This window comes from Magnolia sinica, chromosome 14 (assembly GCF_029962835.1).
Source record: "Magnolia sinica isolate HGM2019 chromosome 14, MsV1, whole genome shotgun sequence".
Classification (NCBI taxonomy): Eukaryota; Viridiplantae; Streptophyta; class Magnoliopsida; order Magnoliales; family Magnoliaceae; genus Magnolia; species Magnolia sinica.
In genome coordinates, this window is record NC_080586.1 from 66,791,701 (window position 1) to 66,819,000 (window position 27,300).

A 27,300-nucleotide genomic window follows, 5' to 3' on the forward strand; every position below is an offset into this window, starting at 1 on the left:
CACAATTAATTATAACAGATAATCATACAAGCTAATCAGAACAGTAACGGATCAACAATTCTAATCATACAAGCATATGAGTATTTGATGAATTTCAATTTAAACATGAATTCATACATATAGTCCCTAAATAAAAACAGACAAGAATATAAGTTACATGGAGGAAATCATACACATCGTTAACATAGTTGAGAATCTCTTCTCAACGCCCATATAACGTACAATTTATTACACACTTGTTCATTCAGACATTTCTACAAACACTTAGACTACATATTCCAACATACATGACGTATGTTGGTGATAACATGCATTAGGGCAAATCCTTTCACTAAGGAATTGTCATATATACTTCAACCATATATCTACAACAATTAATCATGACAAATCCATATCCAGTATCCATACACATAGAAACATTTCAACAAACACAAGAATACACAATATTCAACATAGTTCATATATATGTGTAAAGTGCGGGAACAACGTGTCTAAGCATGTGATAGCAATTCAAGTCAGTCATAAATCATTAACTGAAATTGAAAGCCTTGAAAGCCATAACCTAAACATTTATAGTTCGCACCTTTCGCCGGTAGACTCGTAGCGAACTCAGTTTTAAAAGTTAAGTCTTATCTACGGCACCACAATAACCTATAATAGGGAATATGTTAGCTAATTCATCTATTACGCTAGTCAGAAACCCTAAGACAAGTTAGGGTTAGGTTTTCTTACCCAAGTACGGAGTTGGAATCGCCTGTATAACGATACAGGACTGGCGGTTGATTGCGTGGAGTAGCGGGATTGAATCCCAGGAAGAATCTCTAACTCTCACTCTCACTTTCCCTCTTTTCCCTTCTCTTTTCTCTCTTCCTTCCCTTAGGGTTTGCAAAATTTGTATGGCATATGAGAGAAAGTGTTTAAGGTCCTTATATAGGCCCAGGTTTGATGGAAATGGCCCTAGGGCCAAGGTATACTTAGGTTATATCCAAATACGGACTGTTTCGGTCCAACGGAGCACTTCTGGTGGCCCCTTTTTCACGTGCGGACGGACTTAAACTCCCTGACCATATATCTAGGTCAGGCAGAGTTTTCGTTCCGATCGGGTTTGTAGATCAGCCATGACGGATCAGTTTCAGTTCAACGGTCACGGTCACTCAATCAGGGTCACAAGTACACCGACATGTGTGGAACATTTCTCCTGATCTGAGGGTGTATTTGAGTTAAATTCTAACGGTCTGAATTCTTATATTTGGCCCGCAAGTGACACGACTCAGATTACTTAAATTCGGATTTTATTTCTAAATATTTTCACGTTTCTCACACACTTTGCTCCAGGCTCAAGTTGTGCATTTCTAGATACAATTAGATTTGATTTCCGAAGGGGTTGTCAAGTCCAGTAATGCGGTCATATCCGTATAGTTTCGCGGTCATCGAACTTTCGACGTGCGGTCCAGGTCCGATACGGAGTTTTAGTGTGCTTCCGAGAGCAACCGGGTTTAGGGATGAATTCTAGATTTCAGGGTAACGTAGCATCAATGATACTGCATGGTTTGGGTCTTGCAGATCATATTTAAAATGATTAGTGCTAATTTCATAAGCACTCTAGTTTAGCAGTTGCTAGCCTTAACCTAATTTCTAAAGGTTTTGGTCCTGGGTGATTTCTACCTGAGGTGGTACTCGGGTGTTTGTACGGATTTTTTTGAGACGTTACAGGTTCCTACAGAGAAGTTTAAGTTTTGTTCGGCTTCTCTAGGCTTAACGAATAATGAATGAACAAAGAGCGTGCACATGAAGCGATGATAGTGATTCTATTATGAAGAAATTTAGAGATAGTAATAGCATATTGGAATAGTGGAGATACAAGATTGAAGCCACGGTGGAGATTGTTGATTGAATGCCTTCAATTTGATGTTGAAACAGGGATTTCGATTCGATCAGCAGCCTGATCGATTTGATAAAAAATTTTGAAAATATTAGTTTACTCTCTGAGCACTTTTGGGCATGTTCGATTCGATCAAACATAGGTGTCAATTTGATCAATGGGCATCAATTGGAGTCGATTCGATCAACGATTCAATCAACGGTTTGCGCAACTTCTACATAAGTGCGCAGTTTTGTTTCTAATTCTGTACATGATTTATAAATAGCCTTGTTAATATGGGATTAGGGTTAACGTGAGAGAGAAAAATGTGAGCCAATGGTTTTAAAGGGAGAAACTAGGGTTTTAGATCTGTAAATTGTTTAATCTCTTGTAACTTGCTGGTGATAGTGGATTGTTTGTCGCTTGGTATTGTGGTTTCTTTCCGCAATGATTTTTCCACGTAAAATTCGTATGTTCTTTGTGATTGCTTGAATTTTCTTTTCTTATTGCGTTGTGTGATTCCGTCTTAGATTGTTTCTGCACCGGACATGTCGTGTAAGGACTTGTTGCATCACCAACATGGACGACACCACAAAAGACAATGGGGATGATGATTCCCACCATTGAAACATTCTTAGGGCCCACCATGATGTTTATTTGCTATCCAACCCATTCATAAGACCACATAGATCTAGATAAAGGGACACAATAAATATAAGATTGACCGAAACTTTTGTGACCACCCCAGAAATTTTCAGTGGTAGACGTTAAATCCCTACTGCTTTCTGTCATGTGGTCCACTTGAGCTTTGGATCTATCTCATTTTTGGCTCAAGCCCTGAAACAATCTCGCAAAACAGTTTAGATATAGCACATACATCATGGTGGGTCCCTTGGTGACGTTAACGCACCACGGAGGTCGCCTGTGTGCGGCACACCACGCAATCCGCTTCCGTTTATATCAATGGAGATTGGAGACCCTTGGGGTGCCTAAGTCAGTACTCAGGGCCACCTAAATAGGTAATCAGGACCACCCAACTTGTTAGTTTCTATCATTAGGAAAAACTGATCTTCATAAACTGTGGCCCACTTAGCTAGCGGACGGACCTGATTCGACAGTTTCTATCTGATGAAGGGATTGGATCTGCCACTCAAGTTTCATGCTGGCACATGCGTGGTGTGTAAATAAACTACCTCAGGTCTGGCCTAAGAGAAGGCCTAATATAACTTCAGGAGGAATTGTAGGATCCTGTCTTTACAAAAACTTGAGCTTTCGGTTGTGAGAGATCGTGCCATTTTTACATCCTGACCATTGGTCTACTGGGCCCCACCATTGGTGGACTGTTCCTAATAACTCTCCTTAACCAAACAATCACAACCTTTTATATTCATATTATGGAAATTAAGAGTTATGAGTCAAATATAGTATGGTTATTTAATTGGAAAATTAACCTGAGTGGCTGGAACAGGAAACTGTTCTAAATTTCTAGGCCCCACCATAGTTCTAAAACTCGGTGCGACTCAAAACAGGCTGAACTCAACTCGGCAGGATTTCAAGTCGAGTCTCATATAAACTGACCGACGGGTGTGGGTTGGTTGGTTCTTAGCAAGATTAGTAAAATCAGCTTGAAATCTCAACCAACTCGATCTGACTTGACATGACTCGACTGAGTCACTGGCTCAGTCAAGAAAAAAAAGGCAACATCATCAGCAACATTCTACCATTGCACTACAATATACAATTGTAAATTATTAGGTGCTCATTTTTTTTAAAAAGGTTTTCAATAGTTTGAAATGCTTTAAATAATAAAAATTCAATCGTTAAAGCATCTGATTAAAGACCCGATCAAGTCTTGACTTGACTCAGCTAGACATCGAGTTATTAGAAGGATATATTTATTGTTTTTCTTTTAATAAAGATTTCATTAGGTTGTAATTAATTATAATGTTCTTTTTTAAGCTATTCCCCTTGTATAAATACAGAGATATATTAAATGAGAATATATCCATGAGTCAAGTTTTCAAATTATTTTGAACTATGCACCTCGCTCATCTGAGCCAAAATTCAAGCATACTGGATAAATTTCCATATATATAGATTTTTAGAAGAGTTGTGAATCCTCTACAAGGATTTTATAGGATATCACCATCAAAATTAGAGAGCTGCTACTTGTAATGGCTGAGAAGATACTATTCACACCATCCATCGATTGTGCCCCACTGTTTTCCTTTTAGCTGTGAAAATAAGTTTGGTAAGGGAGCGTTTGGATCGTAAGTTACTTTAGATAAAATACTTATGCCATAAGTGACATATCTTAGTTTCTACTTGTTAAGTAGATAAGTATGTTTGGTAAACAACATGCCTAAAAGCATGTTTGACTTCCAACATCATACGATAATTATCTCTCAGTTTGTTTGGTCCCCCTCACATCTCCACCATCTATCATGTGAGGCCAACCTTTGATGTGAGCAGTCTATCATGCAGGGCCCACCTTGGATGTAAGCCATTCATCATTTGGGGCCGACTTTTAATGTGCACCATTCATTATGTAGGGCCCACCATCAATATTATTGCCATCATGTAGAGCCCACCTTCGATATCCACTGCCCATCATGTGGAACCCCCTTGATGTGGACCATCCATCATGTGGGCCCACCTCTGATGTGGCTCATCTATCATGAGGGATTGCCTTGGATACGGGCCACTCATCATTAGCACTACCCTTTGATGTGGACCATCCATCATGTGGGGCCCACCTTGATGTGTATCATCCATCATGTTGGGCCCACCATTTTCAATTGCACATCATGTAGAGCCCACCTTTGATGTGGACCATCCATCAAGTGGGCCCCACCATCAATGTGGGTTGCCCATCATGCTAGGCTCGCCTTGGATGTGGGCCATTCATCATTAGGGGCAAACCCAATCATCATGTGGGGCCACCTCAATATGTGTCATCCTTCACGTGGGGCACTGCTTCAATGTCAATTGTCCATAATGTGGAGCCCAATTTTGATGTGAATTGTCCATCATGTAGGCCCTAACTTTGAAGTGGGCCATCCATTATATCAACCTTCTTTGGATGTGAGTTATTTATCATTATGTCTTATCTTTAATGTTGACCATCTATTATGTGAGTTCACATTAATACGGAGCCATCTATCGGATAAGCCTCACCTTCAACTTAGATAGTCCATCATGTGCGGCCTCCTTTGACATGGACCATCAGAAAGAGAAAGAGATGAGTAGAAAATCAATTAGTTAAAAAACTATTTTTTTATTTTTTTAAAAAACACTTCTTTATATAAGTAATTTTTAGGATATTAGTTATTTTTACAATAAAGCTTAACAAACTTATTTAAGTGAAAAAGCAACTTAACGAGGAAAGCAGTATACCAATGGCCTGTCTGTTAATTCTGAAAAATATTAATTAATGTGGAATTGAGAAAATGATACCTTAAGTGTTGTTTGTTAACACTGAATTTGAAACGTGCTATGGGATTTTTCATTGAATTTCAGGACTTTGGCTTAATGGTGAATACATAATGTGCCTATGAATTCTTGTATATTAAAAAAATTTGCTTCCAAAACTACCCATTCTCTAGTTATTACCGAGATTTTTTCTCCTGAGTGGTTTGCTAAATACGTAACCTAACTTCTAACACGTGGAGCTTGTTTACGCTCCGCCATAATTTATGTATTAGATCCACAGCGTCCATAAACTTTTTCAGGTTATTCTAGAGCATGAACCCAAAAATGAGGTACATATAACACTCAAGTGAACCACACCATAAAAAACCAATGGACATTAAATAACTATTGTTGAAACTTTTCTAGAATTCAATGTTACGTTTATTTTTATATAACCTCTTTGTAAGGTCACACTGATCTGGATGAAATAGGAAAAACACAAATATCAGCTTGACCAGGCCCTTTTATGGCTCTAAGAAATTTTCAATGATAGGTGCCTAATTTTCATTATTTCCTGCTGTGTGGCCCACTTGAGCCTTAAATCTACCTCATTTTTTATATCTTATGCCCCAAATCATATGAAAAGGTGGATGATGGTGTGGATAAAACATATCACAGTGGGCCCCACAGACCGACTAACAGGCGGCCCTTCTCCTCCCGGCATGGGATCGGATCACCGCTGATTTCCTACTAAAGACTCTCCCACCAGGTTCCTGCGCTAGAATGTAAGGTGGGTCCACCGTGATGTTTAAGAGAAATCCAACCCGTCCATCCATTTTTTGAGCTTATTTTAGTACATGCGACTAAAAATAAGTAGGATCCAAAGTTCAAGTGGGCCATACCAGATGAAACGGTGGAAAAGGAATGCCTCCTGTTGAAACCTTCTTATCCTCCACCTTCATGTTTATATGCCATCCAAACCGTTTATAAGGTCATTTTTACTGAGATGAAGTGAAAATACCAAATACATAAACAGATACAAAACTTGTGGCCATATAAATATTTCAATGGTAGTCACTGAATCCCCGTAGTTTCCTCCCGTATGGCCCATTCGAGTTTTGGATCCACCTTATGTTTTTGGCATGTCCTAAAATAAGCTCAAAAAATGGATTGACAGGTTGGATTTCTCACAAATATCGCAATGGACCCACCCAAATTCCTTGTGCAAAAACTTCATCTGAAAGGCTTTTGCATGAAATCTGCATCATGCACATTGCCCACTGACGATGCCAATGGTGAGGAAGGATTGGGAAATGCTTTTTGTGCCCCACCATAATATGTGTTTTATCTTTACCGTTCATCTATTTTTTCTGATCATTTTAATGTATTGGCTTAAAAATGAGATAAATCTAAATTTAATGTGGACCACATCACAAGAAAAAAGTGGTGATTGAATGCACATCATTAAAAACTTCCTAGGCCCACTGTGATGTTTATTTACCATCTTACTTATTGATTAGGTCACACAGACATGAATGAAGGGAAAACACATATTAGGTTAATTTAGAATTATTTTTGTCCCCACAAAGTTTTTAATAGGGGGCATTCAATCTCCAATATTTCCGATGGTCTGATCCGTTTGAAATTCGGATCTTCCTTATTTTTTCGATCATTACCTAAGATGATCCAAAAAAAAAATGGATGGTATGAATAAAATAAAACATGTACATTATTGTGGGGCCACACAGCACTGTTAAACAGTAACCTCAAAGTGGCAACATTAGAAAACAATTTCCCATCAAGATACACTATGCTGCAGGGGTGAGATTTCCTGCCAAAACCTTTTTCGGAAGTTCCAGCGCTGTAAATGTAGGTGGGTCTCACATTGATGTTTGTGAGAAATCCACCCCGCCCATCCGTTTTGTGAGTTTATTTTAGAACATGGGACCGAAAGTAAGCTAGATCCAATACTCAAGTGGGCCAAAAATGTGAGGATTGAAAATGCACATTTAAAATATTAGTGGGGCCATATAAGTTTTGAATAAGGTGTTATTGCATGCATGACATTAGACAACCTCCAATCCACTCTTCTAATAATAAAATGTTAAAAATGTTCTTTTATATAGAATGATATGCTTAAAGTGCAAAGTGTATTCGGAAACTTTGAATAAACTATTATGTCCAATATACGAGAAGAAATTGCTGCCATACTTATATATATGCAAATCATTGATTTTTTATTTTTTTATTTTTTGAATAATGATATTTTAATTTTCTATTAAGCACTTTAATTTATTTAAATTAAATAGAATGATTTTAATTTCATTTAATAAAAAATAATTTCTTCATAATGTAAATTATTTTCAAATAGGAGATGCGCAAATGTGTCAAATTAACAGATTTTAGACATTTCTAACGTTTGTTAACAAAAAGGTTGTTTCAAATTCAGTACTTAATTTTCAGATTTAAGCAACAGTTACCAAACAAGTTTTTATTTATTTATTTTTTATTATTTTTTTACACTTTGGATTCAGATTTTAAATTTAGGCTTCAGATGTTAGATTCAGGCTTTAAGACTTCATATTTAACAAACGCGGCTAAAGGCCCGTTTGTTAAATTTGAAATCCGAAATCTGAATATAAAATCTGAATCCGAAGTCGGAAAACTAATAGTGAATTTAGAATAACTTGTTTGTAAACTAACATCTGAAATGTTTGAAATATATTAATTTAACACATTTACCCATATTAAACAATTATGATTAAATCCCTACCTTTAATGATAGGAATTTTACTACCCACCTTTTCCTTTAGTGCGGCCCACTTAAGCCTTGTATCTCCTTCATTTTTTATCTCAAGTCCTGAAACGATCTCAAAACATGGATGGACAGGTTAGATCTATTACAAACATAATGGTAACCCACCTAAGATTTTAGTGGATGAATTTCATGCGAAAGGCATTCGCATGTAATTCTGACGTAGGGATGAACGTGATGAGGATAACTACTCCAAATCCACAGAGCTTCTCTGGACTCTTCACAGAGACTTCTCGAATCCACGAGGAAAGAAAGTAGAAAATAGAAATAAATTCTAAGAAATTCGAAATTGATTAATTGATGAATAAAAACGAGTTCACAATCCTTTAAATAGGGGTAGAATCAAACTACAACTCAAACTCTTAGAATCCGCGACTTACTATAAATAGTAAACTTACTATTTATAGACAGTCGTGATGGCTACTAGTGCGCAAGGTTTTCGGCCAAAAATAGTAAGTGTCCTATTTGGCTTCACCAAACTGTTCTCCTAATTATTCTAAGCTCTTTTCACGTTGGGCGCAACTCCTAAAGCTCGACGGCTGAAGAGTTATAATCAAACTAAAACTTACTATTTATAGTAAAAACGAAATTAAAACATGGAAACGACCGTCGATATAGGGGTTTTTCGCAATTCCGGGCTGCGCAACCCGGCATAGCCGGGTTGGTTGGCTTCAGTAGCTTGTTTTACCCCAAAATTATATATTTTACGTCAGACAACTCATTCCGGATTGCAAGATACGCCCGATTTAAGATTTGATGGTCTGGATCACTTCTGTTATCGATCGGGCCTTTTTTGATCCATCTTGGCCATGTAACTGTCTGCGACCCGCTCTACATCAAATTCGCACCTCAAATCTAAGAGGGGATTGCGTGCTACCCCACCAAGATCAACCTAAATATGAACAACTAAGGACTTTGTGAGCCTACCATGATATATATGTTTTATCCATACTATTCATTCATTTTTCATATTATTTTAAAAATTAAGACAAAAAACAAGACAAATCTAAGGCTTAAGTGGGCCACGCTACAAGAAAATGTGGGAATTGGGTGCCTATCATTGAAAACTTATTGGGGCCACATAAGGCCTTTATCAAGCTAATTTTTGTATTTTTCCTTCATCCAGGTCTATGTGACTTTATCAAGAGATTTGATGGCAAATAAACTTCACAATAAACATTAGAAAAGTTTTAATGGTAGTCGTTCATGTGCCACTACTCTATGTGGTGTAGTTGACTTAAGCTTTGGATGTGCATCTTTTTTCATATCATGCTTTAAAATGATATAAAAAAGTTGATAGACGGTGTCATAGAGGGCTCTAAGAAGTGCCCCCATGTTAAAAGTTGGGATGCGTACCAGGGAGAAAATATGTGTAGCAAAGGACAATTTTACATATGATTTTAGAGTTGTCGCCAAAAATGTAGTATATCCAAATCTCAAGTGGCCTACTGCATTTAGGATTAGGAATAGGCTTAATCGGACCCACTTTTTACATATCTATTGTTGTGAATTGAACGTCTACCATTAAAATTTCTTTCGAGGGCCACCGAAGTTTTGAATCAAGGCGGTATTTGTGTTTTCCCTTCTTCCATGTCCGTGTGATCCGATGAACACGTTGGATGACAAATAAACATCACTGTAGGCCGACTGTGGGCCGTACGAAGGTTTCAACGGTACAAATCATTATTCCCACTTTTTCCTATGGTGTGGTCCACTTGAGATCTGGATATACTTCAAATTTAGGCTCAACCCCTAATATGAGCTGAAAAAACAGATGGACGGCGTGGATAAACTACATACATTCACGGTGGGCCCAACAAAGTTTACTCGGTACGATAAAAACGTATTTAGTTACTCAGTACGCAATCGAATTTCGATTGGACGGCGTACACACGCCGCGGTGGACCCACAAACAATTTGAAATATTTTAATGCTGGAACTTTCTTAACAGTTTTCCTAGGTGGAGCCCACCTGAGTTGTGGATCAGCATGCTTTGTGGGCCCCCATCCAAACACACGGTGGCCTGCCTGATGGACGGGGTGGATCTCAACGGAAATCTTAGGAGAATTCAGTTTGCAGCGGCCATTGAATCAGGCCTCTCTCTCTAGAGATGAAAGCAATGTGATTTTTTTTTAAGTACATGAGAATCAGCTCGATCAACACGAACATGGTTTTATCAGTTAGGCCATGTATTAGGATGTTATTTACCGGATCAGAGGCCGCTTCCACCAACTACAAGGATCTTTTGAAGAGAAGTAGGTATCTGACTGAGAAAATCCAGTTGGGTGCTAACCCAGATCCTTTTGAAGCTAACAGCCTTATCAAAGAGCTAATTAATACTGGGCATTTGAATGATGCCCGCCACCTGTTTGAGGAAATTCCTATAAGAGACGAAATCACGTGGACGTCAATGATCGGGGGTTATGTTAAAGCGTCCGATGGTTTCGAAGCATTGGTTTTATTCTCGCGTATGTGGACCGATGAAGTGATTCGAGTGGACCAATTCAGTCTTAGTCTTGCTCTCAAGGCTTGCGGGTCCATTTCTGAATTGAAGCATGGGGAATCAATGCATGGGTACTCTGTGAAAACGGGCTTCGTGAATTCTGTTTTTGTTGGAAGCGCCATCTTGGACATGTATGCAAAGGCTGGCAACAACATTTTGATGGCTCGTAGAATCTTTGATGAGATGCCAATGAGAAATGTCGTCTCTTGGACCGCTATGATAACAGCGCTTGTTCGTGCCAGTTGCAACAAGGAGGCACTTGATTACTTCTCTAGAATGTGGGTGTCGGGTGTCGAATGTGATTCATATACATTCGCAATTGCATCCAAGGCTTGCGCTGATCTCAGTGATTTGAATCGTGGAAAGGAAATTCATGCACGAACAATGAAGTTAGGCTTTGATTCAAGTTCATTTGTTGCAAACACTCTCGCTACTATGTATAACAAGTGCGGGAAGTTAGATTACGGGTTGCTTTTGTTTAGAAGGATGTCGATTCAAGATGTTGTCTCGTGGACGACAGTCATCGCATCATATGTCCAGATGGGCTGCGAGGAGAACGCAATTCAAGCGTTTCTTCAGATGCGAGATTCAGGCGTTAGTCCCAACGAATTCACTTTCGCTGCAGTTGTCTCTGGTTGTGCTGGCCTTGCAAAAATCGAGTGGGGCAAGCAGTTACATGCCCATGTTCTCTGTCTTGGGTTCATGTGTTCGATGTCGGTTGCCAATGCTATCATGACCATGTATGCAAAATGCGGATGCATAACATCTGCTTCAATGGTGTTTCATGATATGGTGAAAAAGGACCTTGTTTCATGGAGTGCGATAATTGCTGGATATTCCCAAGAAGGGCATGGTGAAGAAGCTTTCAAGCTTCTCTCACAGATGAGGAGGGAAGGGCCAAAACCAAATGAATTCACTCTTGCGAGCTTGCTTAGTGTTTGTGCCTATATGGCAATTCTCGACCAAGGGAAGCAAATCCATGCTCACATCCTTTTGATTGGACTCGAACATGATGCGATGGTAAAGAGTTCTTTGATCACCATGTACTCTAAATGTGGGAGTATAGAAGAAGCTAAGCGAATTTTTTATACTATGATTACTGTAGATATAGTGTCGTGGACAGCTATGATAAATGGTTATGCAGAGCATGGGAATAGCAATGAAGCCATCAATCTATTTGAGAAAATGCCCACGGTCGGTTTGAGACCAGATTACGTGACATTCATCGGTGTTCTTACCGCTTGTAGCCATGCCGGTCTTGTCGATCTTGGTTTCCACTATTTTGAATTGATGAGCAAACAACACCGTATCAATCCTGGGAAAGAGCACTACGGCTGCATGGTTGATCTCCTTGGCCGAGCCGGGCGGCTAACTGATGCGGAACTCATGATCATGAGCATGCCATTTAAGCCTGACGATGTTGTTTGGTCAACACTGCTAAGAGCGTGTAGAGTTCATGGTAACGTGGACTGTGGAAAACGCATGGCAGAACACATTCTGAAATTGGAGCCGAATTGCGCTGGCACCCACATCACCCTGTCAAATATATACGCTGCTAGGGGGAGGTGGAGAGATGCAGCTGATGTGAGGAAGCTGATGAAATCAAAGGGGGTGAAGAAGGAGCCTGGTTGGTCTTGGATCAAGGTCAAGGATAGTGTTACTGCTTTTGTGTCCGGCGATAGATCGCATCCACAGGGCAACGAAATATATACGATGTTGGATTTAGTAGCTTCGAGAGCGAGGATGGCTGGTTATGTCCCTGATTTGACTTCTCTATTATATGATCTTGGCGATTAAGGCAGACAATGTATACTCAACCAATTACTCAGTACTCATTCCATTGGTTATGTATCAACATTCCAACAAAATACTTGTATGCATCGGAAACCTTAGGTTCTGTGGGTGAAAAACATTAAAAAGAAAAAAGAGAAATCTTAGTGAACAGTGTGTCTACAGTAGGTGGTGAACTTGCTTTGAGGAAAACGTATCATTAGCTTACATGCCATGGAAGGCTACAATTCTGAAGACATGGTACTAATTAGGATATGAAGATATTTATAGTTCTTTCTCTCATCCGGAAATATGAAATTCAAATTCATATGAGCCCATAAACTTCCTTTGGATGTGCTTACTAATCCAAAGAACATTTCCAGTGATGCCGATAAAGATTTTTGTTGCTGACTTGAAAAAATGTATTGGTAGCTTTTATGTCATGGAAAGGCTACAAGTCTGAAGACGAGGTCTCATTATCGAACACATGATATATGGAGATATTTGTACTTTTTCCCACATGCAGAAGGATGAAATTCAGACTTATGTGACAAGCTAAGGCCCTGAAGCGCACAAACTTCCTATTGGACTTGCTTGCTATCCAAAGGACATTGCCAGTGATCATGCATTCCCAAATCCAGTTTTCATGGAATGGCAATTTGTATAAGACCTCTCTTAAGAATTTCCATTCAATTTGGTTGTAGGCATTTTCCAACTCAATCTTCCAAAAAGGGGGACTAGATCGGCCAGATTTCCTTTTCAATTGCGTGAAAATTTCTCAGATGGAACGAAGGCTGCATGGTATGAGGCGATGATTTTTTCCAGGATTGGTTTCATTCTGTTTGTTAGAATTTTTGATATGATTTTATATCCCACATGACATAAGCTGATTGGTCGATGATCTGATATCTCCACTGGGTTACCTCCTTTTTCGGGATCAATACAATGTTTGTTTGGTTCAGTTCTTTAAGCATGTGTTCCTTCTCAAAAAAAAAAAAAAAAAAGAGAAGAAGAAGAAGAAGAAGAAGGAGAAGAAGCTTTTACCATCTAGCAATTCCCCACCAATTATGCTCCAATTCCTTTGGGGTAAAAGAGAAGTCTGGAAACCATCGTCTTCAAAGGTCTGATGTTTTTTAAAACTTCGTGTATTTCTTCTTCTCAGACCCATTTTGTTAGGGCCGTGTTTTCTTCTTCCATGATGCATTTTCAATTATGTTAGTTAAGCTACAGTTTTATCAATATCTTCCTGAGACAAATTCCCATAGATGTTTTTAAAGTGATTGATCATTTTGTTTTGAATTTCATCAGAGTTTCTTGTTAGTTTGGTAATGTTGGATCTTAAAGGTAAATGATTCTGTTTTATTCCTAGAAATTGTTGATAAGTGAAAGAATTGTGTTGCTGTCCCCCGATTTCAGCCCAATGACATCAGGATTGTTTAAACCATTTAATCTCTTGGTATCGAAGGAGGTGATATTCAGTCATGATTCATCTTTCTTCAATCTGGTTGTTAATATGATTCCTTTGTGCTCCGGTTTGAAGATCATTTAATCAGTGTTCAAAGTCTTGGAGTTTCTTTTTGATCTGGCCAAACTTCTCTTTATTCCATGACATTAGGGCTGATCTTACTCCTCTAATATTGTATGCAGGATCTCTGCAATTGCACTTCCGATTATCTTGAATTAAGGTTGAAAAATCTAGGTGATCCATCCAAAACACCTCAAATTGGAATGGCCTTGGTCAGAAATCGATCTGGCACCGTACGCAGGAGATGTATAAGATGTGCTTTTGGGAATACGGAGCACCATTGGTGATTAACTAAACATCTATCAGGTCTGGCTCTTATGTTTGCTCTACTAAGACGACAATTATCCCATGTAAAGGGCTTTCCCTCAAACTCGATATCATCCATTAAACCACAATCATCTATGATACTTTGGAAGTTTATCATATTTCAGTTGCCCTTGTCATCATTTGGATATTTTTCCCACTTGTACACAATCACATTGAAGTCTACAATAATAGTCTTCAGCCAATCGGAGGAAAGATGCCAGATGTCGAAGTTCCTCCCATACACATTGGCAACAGCAGTATTGAGGACTACAGTATATGATTGATAAAAGTCGTGGATTGCTTGGATTCTCAATTACTATATAGCATGAATTCATTGGTTTGTATTGTTTGTTGTCTCTAGTTTTATGTATTGATTGAAATTAAAAAGGATTGTTTGGATTCTCAATTACTATAGCGTGAATTCTTTGGTTTGTATTGTTTGTTTTCTCTATTTTTATGTATTGATTGAAATTAAAGAGCCAACCAAATTCCTCCAGAAAAACCAGTTGCCAGAATGAACCAGTGATCCACAGCCTTTGAGTTGAGAGCTTTTGTGATGTTTAATCAGTGGGATTGTGCTCATTCATATTTCTGCAAGATCTAAAATGTCTGGGTTTTTTTTTTTTCTCTAAATCTTTTAATATATCATTTAAAGCTCTCATGAGAGGCTTCAGAGAACCCCTTGGCAATTCCAGGCAATGATCTTCATTAATAAAAGAAGATATTATCAGAGTACCTTCTTTGCTCTGGCTTGCTCGTCTGAATAGACTCTCCAGGCTTCTCGCATCAGTTGCTTCCAGATTTCTTTCCTTCTTTTTTTTTTTTTTGGAAGATCTGTGCCATGTTTTCTTTGGACTCGCTCCACTCGATCCAGCCTGTCCTTTATTGTGCTGTTCCTTCATCTTGATCGACCATCTCCATAGTAGTGGGAGCAAAAACGAAAGTGGTGTTGAGATCTGGCAAGTAAAAATCTGGTTTGATGATCACCAATGGTTGCAGATTCTTGATTATTATCTCACGGTACTTCCAAAAGATCCCCTTTGGGGATGATGATTGAGAGGGCTGGGGGAATTGTTTCCTCTTTGGTTTGACTCTTGATTTAGCCACTGCTGTAACCTACATACACCATGATATCCTTCCCATCGGCTGCTACTTGTATGTTGTCTTCTCCAGACTCGGAGTCTACTGAATTTTTATAGGGCTGTTTGAAGTTCATGAAACTGAGAGGAGCATGGTGGATGGTTTTCTGGCATCTTGATTGATGATGGGCAGGTTTTCAGGGTCTGGGTGGTTTACTGAGTTTGGGTTGTCACGGTGTTTTCCATCTCCAGCCAAATGCCATTGTTTCCGACCATGCGCCTCTTTGCTTCATCGTCTGTTTCAAGCTTCTTCTCTTTTACCCTGTTAGGATTCTTTGAGACCCATCATGGTGCATGCATCCAATTTCCATATAGGCTGGTTCTTCGGAATCATTCAAACAGAGACCAATGTCCAGCTCAATTGTCATGCTTGGATGAGTATCAGTGCAATTATCTTGGATATGATGATTGTACTGCACGAAAAGCAACTGTCTGAGAGACATTCACATTCAAATCTCTGCCAAAGAGTTCCCGACGGGGAATGGATTTTCACAACTTGTGCCAGGGGTTTACCAATGGCTACTTCCACACAGGCTTCCTTAATTCAAGATAGACATGTATGAGGTCATCCACCACCATGAAGTAGAAGAGGAGAAACTCATTTACGAGCTAGATAACATAAAACTCAATTCTTTCATCTTTTACATTAACTTGAGTCTCTCTTTCAGAAAAGGAAGACATCATTTTCCTATCAGACCATTTCTCCAATGAGAAATATGTGGTTCTAACACTTCTCTTTTAGCAGAAATTTTCCTTTTCGCCTTTACAGATTGCTCTCTCTCTCTCTCTCTCTCTCTCTCTCTCTCTCTCTCTCTCTCTCTCTCTCTATATATATATATATATATATATATATATTAAGTGATGGGTTCCTCTCTCTCTCTCTCTCTCTCTCTCTCTCTCTCTCTCTCTCTATATATATATATATATATATATATATATATATATATATATATATATATATATATATATATAAGTGATGGGTTCCTTTCCTTGTTTGTGATATTCAGGGTTTTGCACTTTTGCTCACACTGGTGCTCTGTTACTTGTTTCTGCTCTAGCTTCTCCCTTGTTGCATCTTCATTTGCTTGACCCATAGCTGATATTCTTTGCCCAGTCCATGTGCTCAGTTCCATTTAAAAGCTCTGATGCTCCAGGTTCATGTCATCTTCCACCTTTCCCAGCCAATGGCATATTAGATTGCACCCACATGTGCCACTTTGACATGTTTATGGCATATGTACATGGTCTCTCTTACATGTGTGTGGCTTAGAAAACCTCATTTCTTTTGCAAGCATAATGTGTCATTTAACTATTAAAAACTAATTGAACCCAACCTGAACCTGACTAGACCCATTTTTTAAATGGGACCCGGACCCATTAAAATCAAGTCGAGTCCACCGGGTACCCAACAACTGGTTGACAAGATTAGAGAGGGAGAAAATGCTAAATTGTAGATTTGGATGAAGGCTCTTTAGTCTAGAGGCCTAAAAATTAGCAGAACTAAGTGTTTGGAATGCAATTTAGTAGGAATAGTTACAGTGATGGGCATTAGATTCATCAGGTGGGCCATACCTATAATTTTTAGTTACATCAATGCTTATCCATTGTTTTGTATGGTATGAGCCACCTGATCAGTGGATCAGGTTGATTTCTGCATTAGGTAGGGTCATTTTATCGGACAAGTTGGATGTTAGACACATGAGAAGGTGGAAAGTAATTCATTGTCCAACCAGTTGGAAATGATCATCTACCATCTTCATACCATGAAAATGGGGAACACAATGCAGCTTGAAGGGAAATCAAGGGTGTTGGAGATGATTCCAATAGCCACACAACCAATTCAATCAATCAACAGAACGCTACCTCTCAAAAGAATAGACTTGAGCTGTCTTTTTATCTTATTTGCTTCACAAATTGCAAGTTAGCATGAACGATGGCAGATTTGTAACTTAATAATTGAATCACATCAGCGGCCAAAATTAGGAAATACGCCATCTTAAGGTCCACAGAATTGCGGGATCGATGATCAGGATCCCTAAGTAGTAGCTTAGACAAGATATCAGTAACTATGGTTACAACAATGGGCGGACAGCATGCATGTGTCCCATGCTTTTTGGGGCTAGCATTGTCTGAAGGGTCCCGCTCAAGCCCATCCACCGTTTCCCCTGCTAGAAGAGTGTCCTCTTAAATCAGACGATGAACTTGCATGTCCCACATGGCTCGACGATCTCTTCCTCTTGTGGGTCTTCCATGTCAGGAGGTCGCCATGCCAACTACGGACCTCAACACCTCCTGCTGGTCCATCAATGGACTGTGATGGCCTGGACTGGTGCCTTTCTGGAGTTCGTCCCAAGAACACCTCACCAAAGTCCTCACTTGCAACGGACTCATTTTCATTCTTCAATTCAAGCTCATTCTTCAACTCGGGCATTCTTTGCTGTTCCACGTTCTCACTCGTTGATTCGACGGCCTCAGGAAAGTGTTCTCTCCGCTTGCTTTTAGCGGTGATCTTTGACAAATCTTCTCCCTCTTCCACAGCCTTCATCCACTGTACGTCACTTAGTAGATCGGCATAGACCACTTCCTTCCGGCGCCTCTTCCCCGTGGTGTGATTGGCCCAGTGATCTGAGTTCTTCCCTTTGTTTTTCTCTCCCTTGTCAGGGACAGAATACGCCCAATCGGGCACCTCGTGTTCTTCCATCAGCCTTGATCTGTAGTTCTCCCTCTGCCGCCTCTCTTCGTCCATCTTCTCAAACAGCCAGTATTCATCCTCTGTCCGGGCCGCAAGGCGGTTTATTTCTCTCTCACTTGGCACATCTGTCCCGAGCGAGTTCGTTCCTCTGCGCATGATCGCCTGCAACATCTCTCTCCTGTCCTGAGCTGCAGAAACCAATCAACCAACTTTTCATTTGACTACTGAGTTTATCACTAGTTAACTACAGAAGATGATCCTCAGGTTATCAAGTTGGGGAACTACAGGGTCCTGATGCATCAGGATGTGCAGTGTCTTGATGCTCCTAAAGCATAAAAGCGGGCGCTACATACCGGTGATCCAGACCATTGATCTAATGGGCGACACTGGTGGGGGGATGCTCCGAATACTCTCAGCTTGTGAGATCCCAACCCTTCAATCTGTGGCCTAAAAGTATACAGTTCAGAAAAAATGTAACAATGGTCAAGGAATTGGGCAAGAGATCAGATGTTTCAACCTAGAATATCTTTTGGGGATCACTTCTTCCATGGCGAGGCCCATCAGATCAACTGCCTGGATAGTTGAACCGTGTACCCTACTGGATCAACCGGGTACGTCAGGAGATTCTACATGTCCTGATGCACAATGACCCTATGATTCTTCCATCAGGACAGCAGCTGGGTGATCACAACCATGATCAGACAAGGACATGGACACTTCTTTCCTTTTTTATTTTCTAAAAGAGACTTTCAAAAATATGAGTTTTGCTGGTGAAATCGCCCTCCTGGACAACAACAAACCTGTGGAAGTTGTATTGAAAAGCCCCGCCTGGATGACCTTGGCATCGATGCCCATCTTCTGCTTTGCGCGCTCCAATATTTCCTCTTCAATCGACCCCACGCTAACCAACACAAAAACACGAACTTCCTTCTTTTGTCCAATGCGATGGGCACGGTCCTCTGCCTGCTGGTCCATTTGGGGGTTCCAATCGCTGTCAAAGATTATCACAGTATCCGCAGTTTGTAAATTAAGACCAAGGCCGCCAGCTCGAGTGCTCAAAAGAAACATGAAGTAGGGGGAGTCCGGCGCATTGAATTGCTTGAGTAAAGTCCCTCGTTCCTCTGTCTTAGTGGAGCCATCCAACCTAAGATACTTGAAATCATGCAACTGTAGATAGATTTCTAGAATATCGATGAGGCGAGTCATCTGGGAGAACAGCAAAACTCGGTGACCAGATCTTTGCAGCTTTGGGAGTAAGCGATCGAGTAGCTCAAACTTTCCTGATGATCTGATGATCTCCTCCTTACGCCATATGTTATATTCACCCACAAACAGGTATGGATGATTGCAACACTTTCTAAGTTGCATTGACAAGTTCTGGAGACTCTTGGACTTTCCAGTTCCTGCATATAACCGCATTAGCTAAAGCAATGCTACTAACATGAGTATTGGAAACGAGCGTAAATACAGTTCGGAAAGTAAGAATAACACCAATAATAAATGTAATCAATCGAAACAAGAGCAATGGATATTTGAAGGATGGAGAGGAAAATGAGAATTAACTATGAAAAGATGGAAAGAAAATGCAGTTTGCACAACATACAAGCTTTGTAGGAAATGAAGAACCATGAAGACTCCCTCATAACATAGAGGCTGTTTCTATCAACCAGCATTAAATTTGATTTTATGAGCCTTCTAGAATCAAGAATGGAAGCAATCAGTACCAACTGATTTTTTTCTTCTTTTTTCCAAAAATTGAAAATTAGGGATCCCGAACCATTAATTAGAAATATGAGGACGGATCTTAATTGTTCAAAATGAGAAAACTGCATCCATGATCAAACAATACCATGTGAGTTGGTGAGAACACATACACCCACCCAAACGCACCAAATAACAGATTCAGGACAGGCACCAAAAAGTATATTCCAAACAAGCATTTTATGCATCAATGGAAACCTTCTTTTTAAGAAGGTAACAGGATATATTATTATAATTAAGGGAGAATTACAGTTCCCAAAACAAAGGAAATGGCACAACGCCCGTGCCTTGCTAAATAGCCAAGGGATCAGCACCTACGGCTGCCAAAGCAAAGGAAATGTTTAGCCCCGCAGCCACGGCTCTAATTTCCTGGAAAATAATTTAGCCCATGTGATGACACAAAAGACACCCCTTCCACTCAAATCTGGGCATCTCAAAACTGATTGTGGGTTGTCCTTATGACCTCCTGGAGAGCAAGATCTGGGAAACTGCTTGTTTTAAGTTTGTCAATCATAGATAAGGAGGTGAAGTTTCAGGAGTAATATGTAGAGGTAGAGGAATAGGTGGTTTGGGATATTAGACTTGAGTATAGATTTATAGGACGAGGAATCAGACCATTATACTAGTCTTCTACACAAGCTGATAGAAGTGCATGCAGACCAGTCTGTGGAAGATAGGAAATTATGGAGGTGGTCAGCAAATGATGAATTCTCAGTAAAATCATACTTCTTAGTGCTATCGATAGGCGAAGCCCTGGGTTAAAGCCTTTGCATGGGTGGCTACAGCGAACAAGATCCTAAACCTAGATAATCTAGAGAAGAGGACAATGGCATTCCCAAATATGTGGATTATGTGTAGGAAGGATGAAGAGTTGCTCAATCTTTGTTTTTCCATTGTTCATCCAACAGGGAGGTTTGGGGCTCCTTTCTCTCCCTATTTGGGGCGGATTGAACATTTAACATCTCAATAGGATGCATGGTGGTGGAATGGCTTGGGATGCCGTTTAAAGATCGGAAAGGAATCTTGTAGAAGATGTGCCTCTTTGGGATCTTGTGGTGTGTGGAATGAAAGGAATGCTAGAATCTTTGAGACGAAGATCTCATTGGTGGAAGGAACCCATAGGAGGATCCGACATATGATTATCAACTGGGCAATAGCTAATGAGAAATTTAGAGGCTGCCCGAAGCAGGCTCTGTTAGGAAATTGGGGAAGTGATGTTCGCCTTGAGGCTTTGTTCTAAATGTATTGGCCTTTGGTGGGCCCTATTCTTATATTGATGAGAGCGTCAACTGGGGGAAGCCTATAGTTGTGTTCACTCTCAGGCTTTGTTTACTGGCCTTTGGTTGGCCCTATTCTTATAGTGATGAGAGCGTCAAGAGAGGTCAAGGTTGAGGCACAAGGGAGGGAGGGAGGGAGGGAGGGAGGTTGTTGTCTCAACACGCCTTAGTAGACCTTAACGCATGTTTTCCTAGAACCAGGTGGGTTAGATCCAGATCTCTATTTGTTCATTCCAACAGTCAATTGGCATCATCTGCAAGTCCTTATAGCTCACCAACCTTATATGAGGGCCACAACCTCCTCCCTTGCAAATTGTTCCTTCAATTATGTTAACCATCATTGCAATTACTTTTCTCCTATTAACATTTGATCATCACATGGCATGGATCTGTTTCCTTATCTTTTGTTTTTTCTCTCTCATTCTCGATCTCTTTTGTTTTTTCTTTCTTTCATTCTTGATCATCATCATCTCTTTTGTTTTTTTCTTTCTTATCATCATCATCATCATCATCACGCCTTTCTTGCTCTTCGGATCCATGAGCATTAGACATACAAAAACCGGTTCCCCTTAATTCTTCTCATTTTTTCAAAATTACCTTCAACATGTCTTCTATGATATTTGGATAGTTAAGAAAAATGGAGTACTTAACTTGTGCAAGTAATTTAGAATTTAAGCATTATGTTAAAAGGTCAGGTTCATGAATAGTATCATGCGAAATGTTTTAATACGATGCTTATGACTTCTGTGAAAAGGCCGGGTCCATGAATAGTATCATGCGAAACGTTTAAACACAATACTTCTGTGAAAAGGCCGGGTTCATGAATAGTATCATTCAAAATATTTTAACACGACAGTTTTGACTTCTAACAATCCCTATTCTACCCATATGCTAAGAATCTGAGGTTTTGAGGATCCACCAAGCCTGATCCCCATCATTACTAGGTATCCAAATCTTTGCATTCCAAACTTGTAAAAGTTCAGGGTCGCCATTCAAATCAGAATTCTTCATGCAGTATGTAGTAGCAATTTGTTGAGAGGTTTGGCTCAAAAGAAACAGACGCATTTTCAAAGGGAAAGAAAGGCCAGAACATGTCATTGTAGGGAGGGTTGGAAGTAATCTTCTACTACGGACCACTAATCACAAGAAATTTAAAGAGGTCTCAATGGTTCAACTAATCAGCAAGTGAACAGATATTATTCTGCCTAAACAGAAGCATTGCAAGGTGAAAGAGAGTGGGAGTTTAGATCCATGGCCACATGGTTAAAAGAAAAAGGAAAGGCTGGAATTCTCCAGCATCCCCAAGGCAGATCTATGGCGGCTTTCTCAGGTCTGGTTCAAGTTGTCTGCTTAACTATGTCTTCAGTGCTGGTGTGGAGACATTCTTAGAATCATTCAAGATCATTTTAGGCACCTCAAAATCAAAATTGTAAAGAAGAATTGGATTGCACCAAAATGGGCTAATGACGAGGAATTATTCCAAGGCTGCATATGATTATTATAGGGAGATTAGTCCCTTGTCATCTGAGCTAAGAACTTTTTTAGCTCAGAGGGAGTGGAGCATTAATGAGCCTACTGTTATTCTAGCTGTAAACGGGGCACTGCGCTCTCTTATATTTTAGAAAAAAGAAAGAGCATCCAGACTAGAGCTGTACACAAGTTGAACCGAGTCGAGCTTGGCACAGCTTGGCTCGGATTGGCTCGGCCAGCAGCTAACCCTAGCTCAAACACGACTGGCCAGCTCAGCTTGGTCCGGTCAACAGCTCAGGCCAGCTCGAGCATGGTTTGAGCCTATGTAACATTTTCTCAAATACATAGATTGCATCTTCAATCTACCATACTTTGAATGCAAATCAATAAGAGTGCTTTGCAGGCATTTCCATAAACACTTGGCGACCAGTATCAAGATCAATATGAGAGCAGTCCTACAAAAGTTTTTTTTTTTTTTTTGTGTGTGGGGATTTATTTCTTCAATCTTCCCCTTGAATACCTATTTCGAGAATACCCTGATATGCAGCAGTACAAGAAACAACACTTCGTTGAGGCATTTCATCAAACACTCAGCAAGCGGCATCAAGATCAAAATGACCAAGTCACCAAGCTGATTCGATCCGAGTAAATTCGAGCTGGGGTTTGAGCCGAGTCGAGTTGAGCTCCGGCAAGCTCGAACTCAGCTCGAAATTTTTTGAGCTCCAAAAACCAGCTTGACTCGGTCCGAATCCAGTTTCGAGGCGAGGCAAGTCAAGCTTTTCCGAGTCGAGTCGAGCGAGCTGACCAAGCTAACTCAACTCGTGTACACTCTAATCCACACGATTGTGATGGAACAAGACTCCGTAAATAATAAACTGAAGGTGTCAGTGCTCAGTCCATGGGCCAAAATCACACTATCTAAATCCATAGAGAAAAAGTTTGGATGTCCTTTCATTCCTCTAAGTACACAAGGGCCAGAGTATTTATCTAAAGAACTTTATGGTGTAGCTAATTCAAACCAAGTCATGGAAGCTTAAATCCACATGGGAGATGGAATGGAGGCCTCAAGTAGGGGGAAAAACTATTCAGACAATAAACCAAATAATTATTAAAAAAAAAAAAAAACTTGCATTACTTTGTACTGAAACAAGATAACCCAATTGGAAAACGAGAAACATCTGTGGACACACTTACGAGAGTGGCTCTAAAGACAAATGGCAAATTTTTTTTCTTCTTTTGAACAACAAATTCCAAACATAGATTATTGGACAAAGAGAAAAACAGAAGCATACCGGAGTCCAGCCCGACTCTTCCCAAGTCTGTGACCTGCTGATAATATACTTTCTGCCAAGCTGACATATCACATTTTAGCACGACTTGGATTTTCCCAGGAAGGAACTTCTCCACCTCATCCTTCTTCCTCCTAAGTATAAATGGCCTTATAACCTGACAACCCAAGCAACATATTAAAGGTGGTGTTTGTTTGTGACATTGACTTAAGAGTATAATAAGTTGCAACCGAATGATGACTGTTTCCAAATTTGAGATATTAGTCCTCTTGATGTCATTGCAATTTTTTCCATGTCCCAACTCAAAATGAATGCAGTCAGTTTGTGACTCATTATTTGCTCTTAGTGGGACTGAAGCCACTTTAAAATTTCACTCCTTTGCAACATAATTATCATAATAAAATTAATTGCACATCCAACAATGCACCTTAAAAGTGTCAAAATAAAATTTCAAGGAATGAATGGAAGAAAATGATAAAGTAGGTGTCAGAACTCACATGATGCAAACGACGAATAATTAGTAGTTCCTCCTCATCTGTAAGAGAAACATCACAACGATCTGCAAAAGGTGCATTAAACCACTCCTCAAAGTTCTGCACCGAATTAAAAATGCTAGGTAGAAGAAAATTAAGCAAGGCCCACAACTCCTGCAAACTATTCTGTATAGGTGTGCCGGTTAATAGAAGTCTACGTCGAATACGGTACCTGCACAGAAGGGAACAATCTATTTGAGATGCACTTCATTTTCATGAGGTAATGTCAAAAATGAATCTTGAAAGATAAAATTAGTTAATCAAAATGATGATGACAAAGGTCAAATTAAAAGAGATGTAGGGCAATACAAGACCTACAACCTGCGGTACTTACATCATTCAAATTCCAGAGTACCCTTGTCCGATATGACACAACATGGATATGGAAATGGTATCCATATTGGGTATGATTACACAGTATCAGGACACTTTGCATAAAACATAATTGAAAATTATAAATAAATATTAAAGCAGTTAAAAACACACACACACAAAAACAATCATCAGTTGCCAATAAATGTTTTAACAAAAAAGTACTAGAATATTAACATTCAGAGTGCTACCCCTATGACCTTAGATTTGGGGATCAGATGACTCCAATATGTGGACTGATGCTTGAGTAACATATCCTACAACATTCTACAGCCCTAATGCTGATGTCATAAGGCCATACATCCAGGAGGTCTGGAATTATCAGTTTTAGGAGAGGTTGCCACTATCTGATACTTCTTGATTTCTCAAAGAATTTGTCGATTTCCATTCAACTTCAGAAAAGGGAAGCGGATTAGCTGTTACCCGAGTTACAGCTTAGTGGGTGTTACCCTTACCATGTGGGGCCCACCTTGTTGAATTCGTTTCATATTCATGTTGTCCATTTGTTTTTGCATCTCATGTAAGGACATTATACCAAAACTTAAGCAGGTGCAAATCTCCGGTGGACCACACCACTGGAAGAAGTGGTGAATGACCATTAAAAGCTTTTTGTAGGCCACAAAAGTTTTGTATCAAGCTAATCTTTTTATTTCCCCTCCATCCAGTTTTGTTTGACCTTATCAACGGGTTGGATGGCAAATAAACATTACGGATCTTCTTACAGTGGGCCTTGGGAAGTTTTTAATGGTCAGCGTTCAATCATCACTGTTTCTTGTGGTGTGGTCCACCTGAGATTTGGATGTTTAATGTTTGGGACTGTATCCTAAAATGAGCTGGAAAAACGGATGGACGGTGTGGATATACAATATATCATCAAGGTGGGCCCAACGGTAAGGGTAACACCCATTAAGCTGTTACCCAGGTAACACCTAATCCTCGCCCCAGCAAAGAGGTTTGGGCGTTTCCTGTCTTGGAAGCTGAAAATTGGACTCCTCAATTTGCTTTCACCTGTTGATTGCAAGATCCTTTCGATATTTCCCAAAAACTTCATAGTGGTCATTTTATCCCCAAAAAATGCACAAATGGACTGAGCGACGGAAGAATTTGAAAGTCTAAGGGACATTCTTAATCCTTCCTAGGGCTTTTAATTTCTTTCTACCTAATATCAAAAAACCAGAGTGACTCTGAAGCTGCTTCTGGTTTTGGGATTCCCTCCACCAAAATTATTGAATACTTTCTATTTCTTTTTTGCATTATATTGTATATTCTATGTGCATTCAATGGAATCAATGAGCTTATCAGATGGCTGACCTTGAACTTACCTTTGGAACTACTTGTTGTGACCAATGATTTAAATACAGGTATCAATGCATGTAATGCACCCTTGGGATACGGAAACATATCAGTATCGCATCGGAAATATCGCATGTATCACGGAATGTATTGCTGTTTTTGGGAAACATTGGGAAATTGATTGAAATTTTTAATGAAACTTCAGGGGATGTTAATAAAGACATTCTTACACACTTAGAACTCAAAAGACCACAAAAAACAAGTACACGTAATGAGTTTCCTCTATATAGGGTCCTAAACTATACATTGTCTGACATAAGAAGTGATGCAGTTATATCCAAAATGCATTCATATCATTTATAAATCATACAAGACAAGTATGAAGACAACCAATACATTCAAAAGGCAAAAAGTAAAAATACATCTATACCCTTATTACACCCGTGCGGTTGTGCAATACCGATAGTATTTGGCCGATACTATCGATATCTAAATCACTGGTACAACACCAAAAGGAAAACAATAATCACAAAATCAAAGCCATTAATAAACAAATGATGCAGGACATGTGATTTAACTATTTGGATGTGGGGATTATTAACAGATTAATCGAGGTAAATCAAATAGCATAACATGCTACCCTACCAAGACAAAAAGAGTACCAAAGAAGCAATCAAATTCAGACTTATATTAAAATCACAATCCCATACAAGCATGAATCATGTAAACATGAAAACCTTAGGTCCCATGAGAGATTGGAACTCTCACACTTAGCATAGGCATAGTTCAAGTCATTGTTTGAAGTATCCCCGATATTATCTCTATCTCTAGCTCAGCGATACCGATAACACTGGTAGCGATACCGGTAATATAAAAAATTCCAACTATCGGCGATGTATAACTAAGTATCGCCAATGTATCACCAATATTTTCAAGTGTAAGTACCAAGCGTCGCTTGTATTACCAATATATCGACGTCTCCAACGATCGCCAATATTTTTTACCATGTAAATTCTAGGTGTAGCTTGTATCACTAGTGTATTAGTGATATTTCAATAATATCGCCAATGTATCGATGTCGCCAAAAATTTATCTATTAAAAAAATCCATTTCAAATTTTTTTTTTATGGGCGATATCAAGACTACATACTTTTGTTTCCTTTTCAATTGTCGATGATTTCTCAACGAAATATCGTGTTGTCGATATTCTGAAATACTGATGGATGTTTGCATGGAAGGTAGGATGGTTGGATGGATAAATGGGATTGATGGGATGGTTGGAC

General features: G+C 39.5%; 2 protein-coding genes across 7 annotated transcripts in view; one reads left to right on the forward strand and one right to left on the reverse strand.

Moving 5' to 3' along the window:
- Positions 1 to 9,975: 9,975 nt before the first annotated feature.
- LOC131226047 (putative pentatricopeptide repeat-containing protein At3g47840) lies at positions 9,976 to 13,261 on the forward strand. Its single transcript, XM_058221708.1, has one exon. It carries the CDS (start codon positions 10,228 to 10,230, stop codon positions 12,385 to 12,387), a length of 2,160 nt encoding a protein of 719 aa, XP_058077691.1. The 5' UTR covers positions 9,976 to 10,227; the 3' UTR covers positions 12,388 to 13,261.
- A 3,935-nt stretch (positions 13,262 to 17,196) lies between these two features.
- LOC131226048 (probable ATP-dependent DNA helicase CHR12) overlaps positions 17,197 to 27,300 on the reverse strand; it is a 52,418-nt gene continuing 42,314 nt past the window's right edge. For all 6 annotated transcript variants that reach the window (XM_058221711.1, XM_058221710.1, XM_058221709.1 and 3 more), the window contains 4 exons: positions 24,317 to 24,524; positions 23,823 to 23,976; positions 18,823 to 19,425; positions 17,197 to 18,210 (listed from right to left, as the gene is read on the reverse strand). In XM_058221711.1, coding sequence (XP_058077694.1) covers positions 17,474 to 18,210; positions 18,823 to 19,425; positions 23,823 to 23,976; positions 24,317 to 24,524 — 1,702 coding nt within the window. In that variant the 3' untranslated portion in view covers positions 17,197 to 17,473. The remainder of the gene's footprint in view (positions 18,211 to 18,822; positions 19,426 to 23,822; positions 23,977 to 24,316; positions 24,525 to 27,300) is intronic.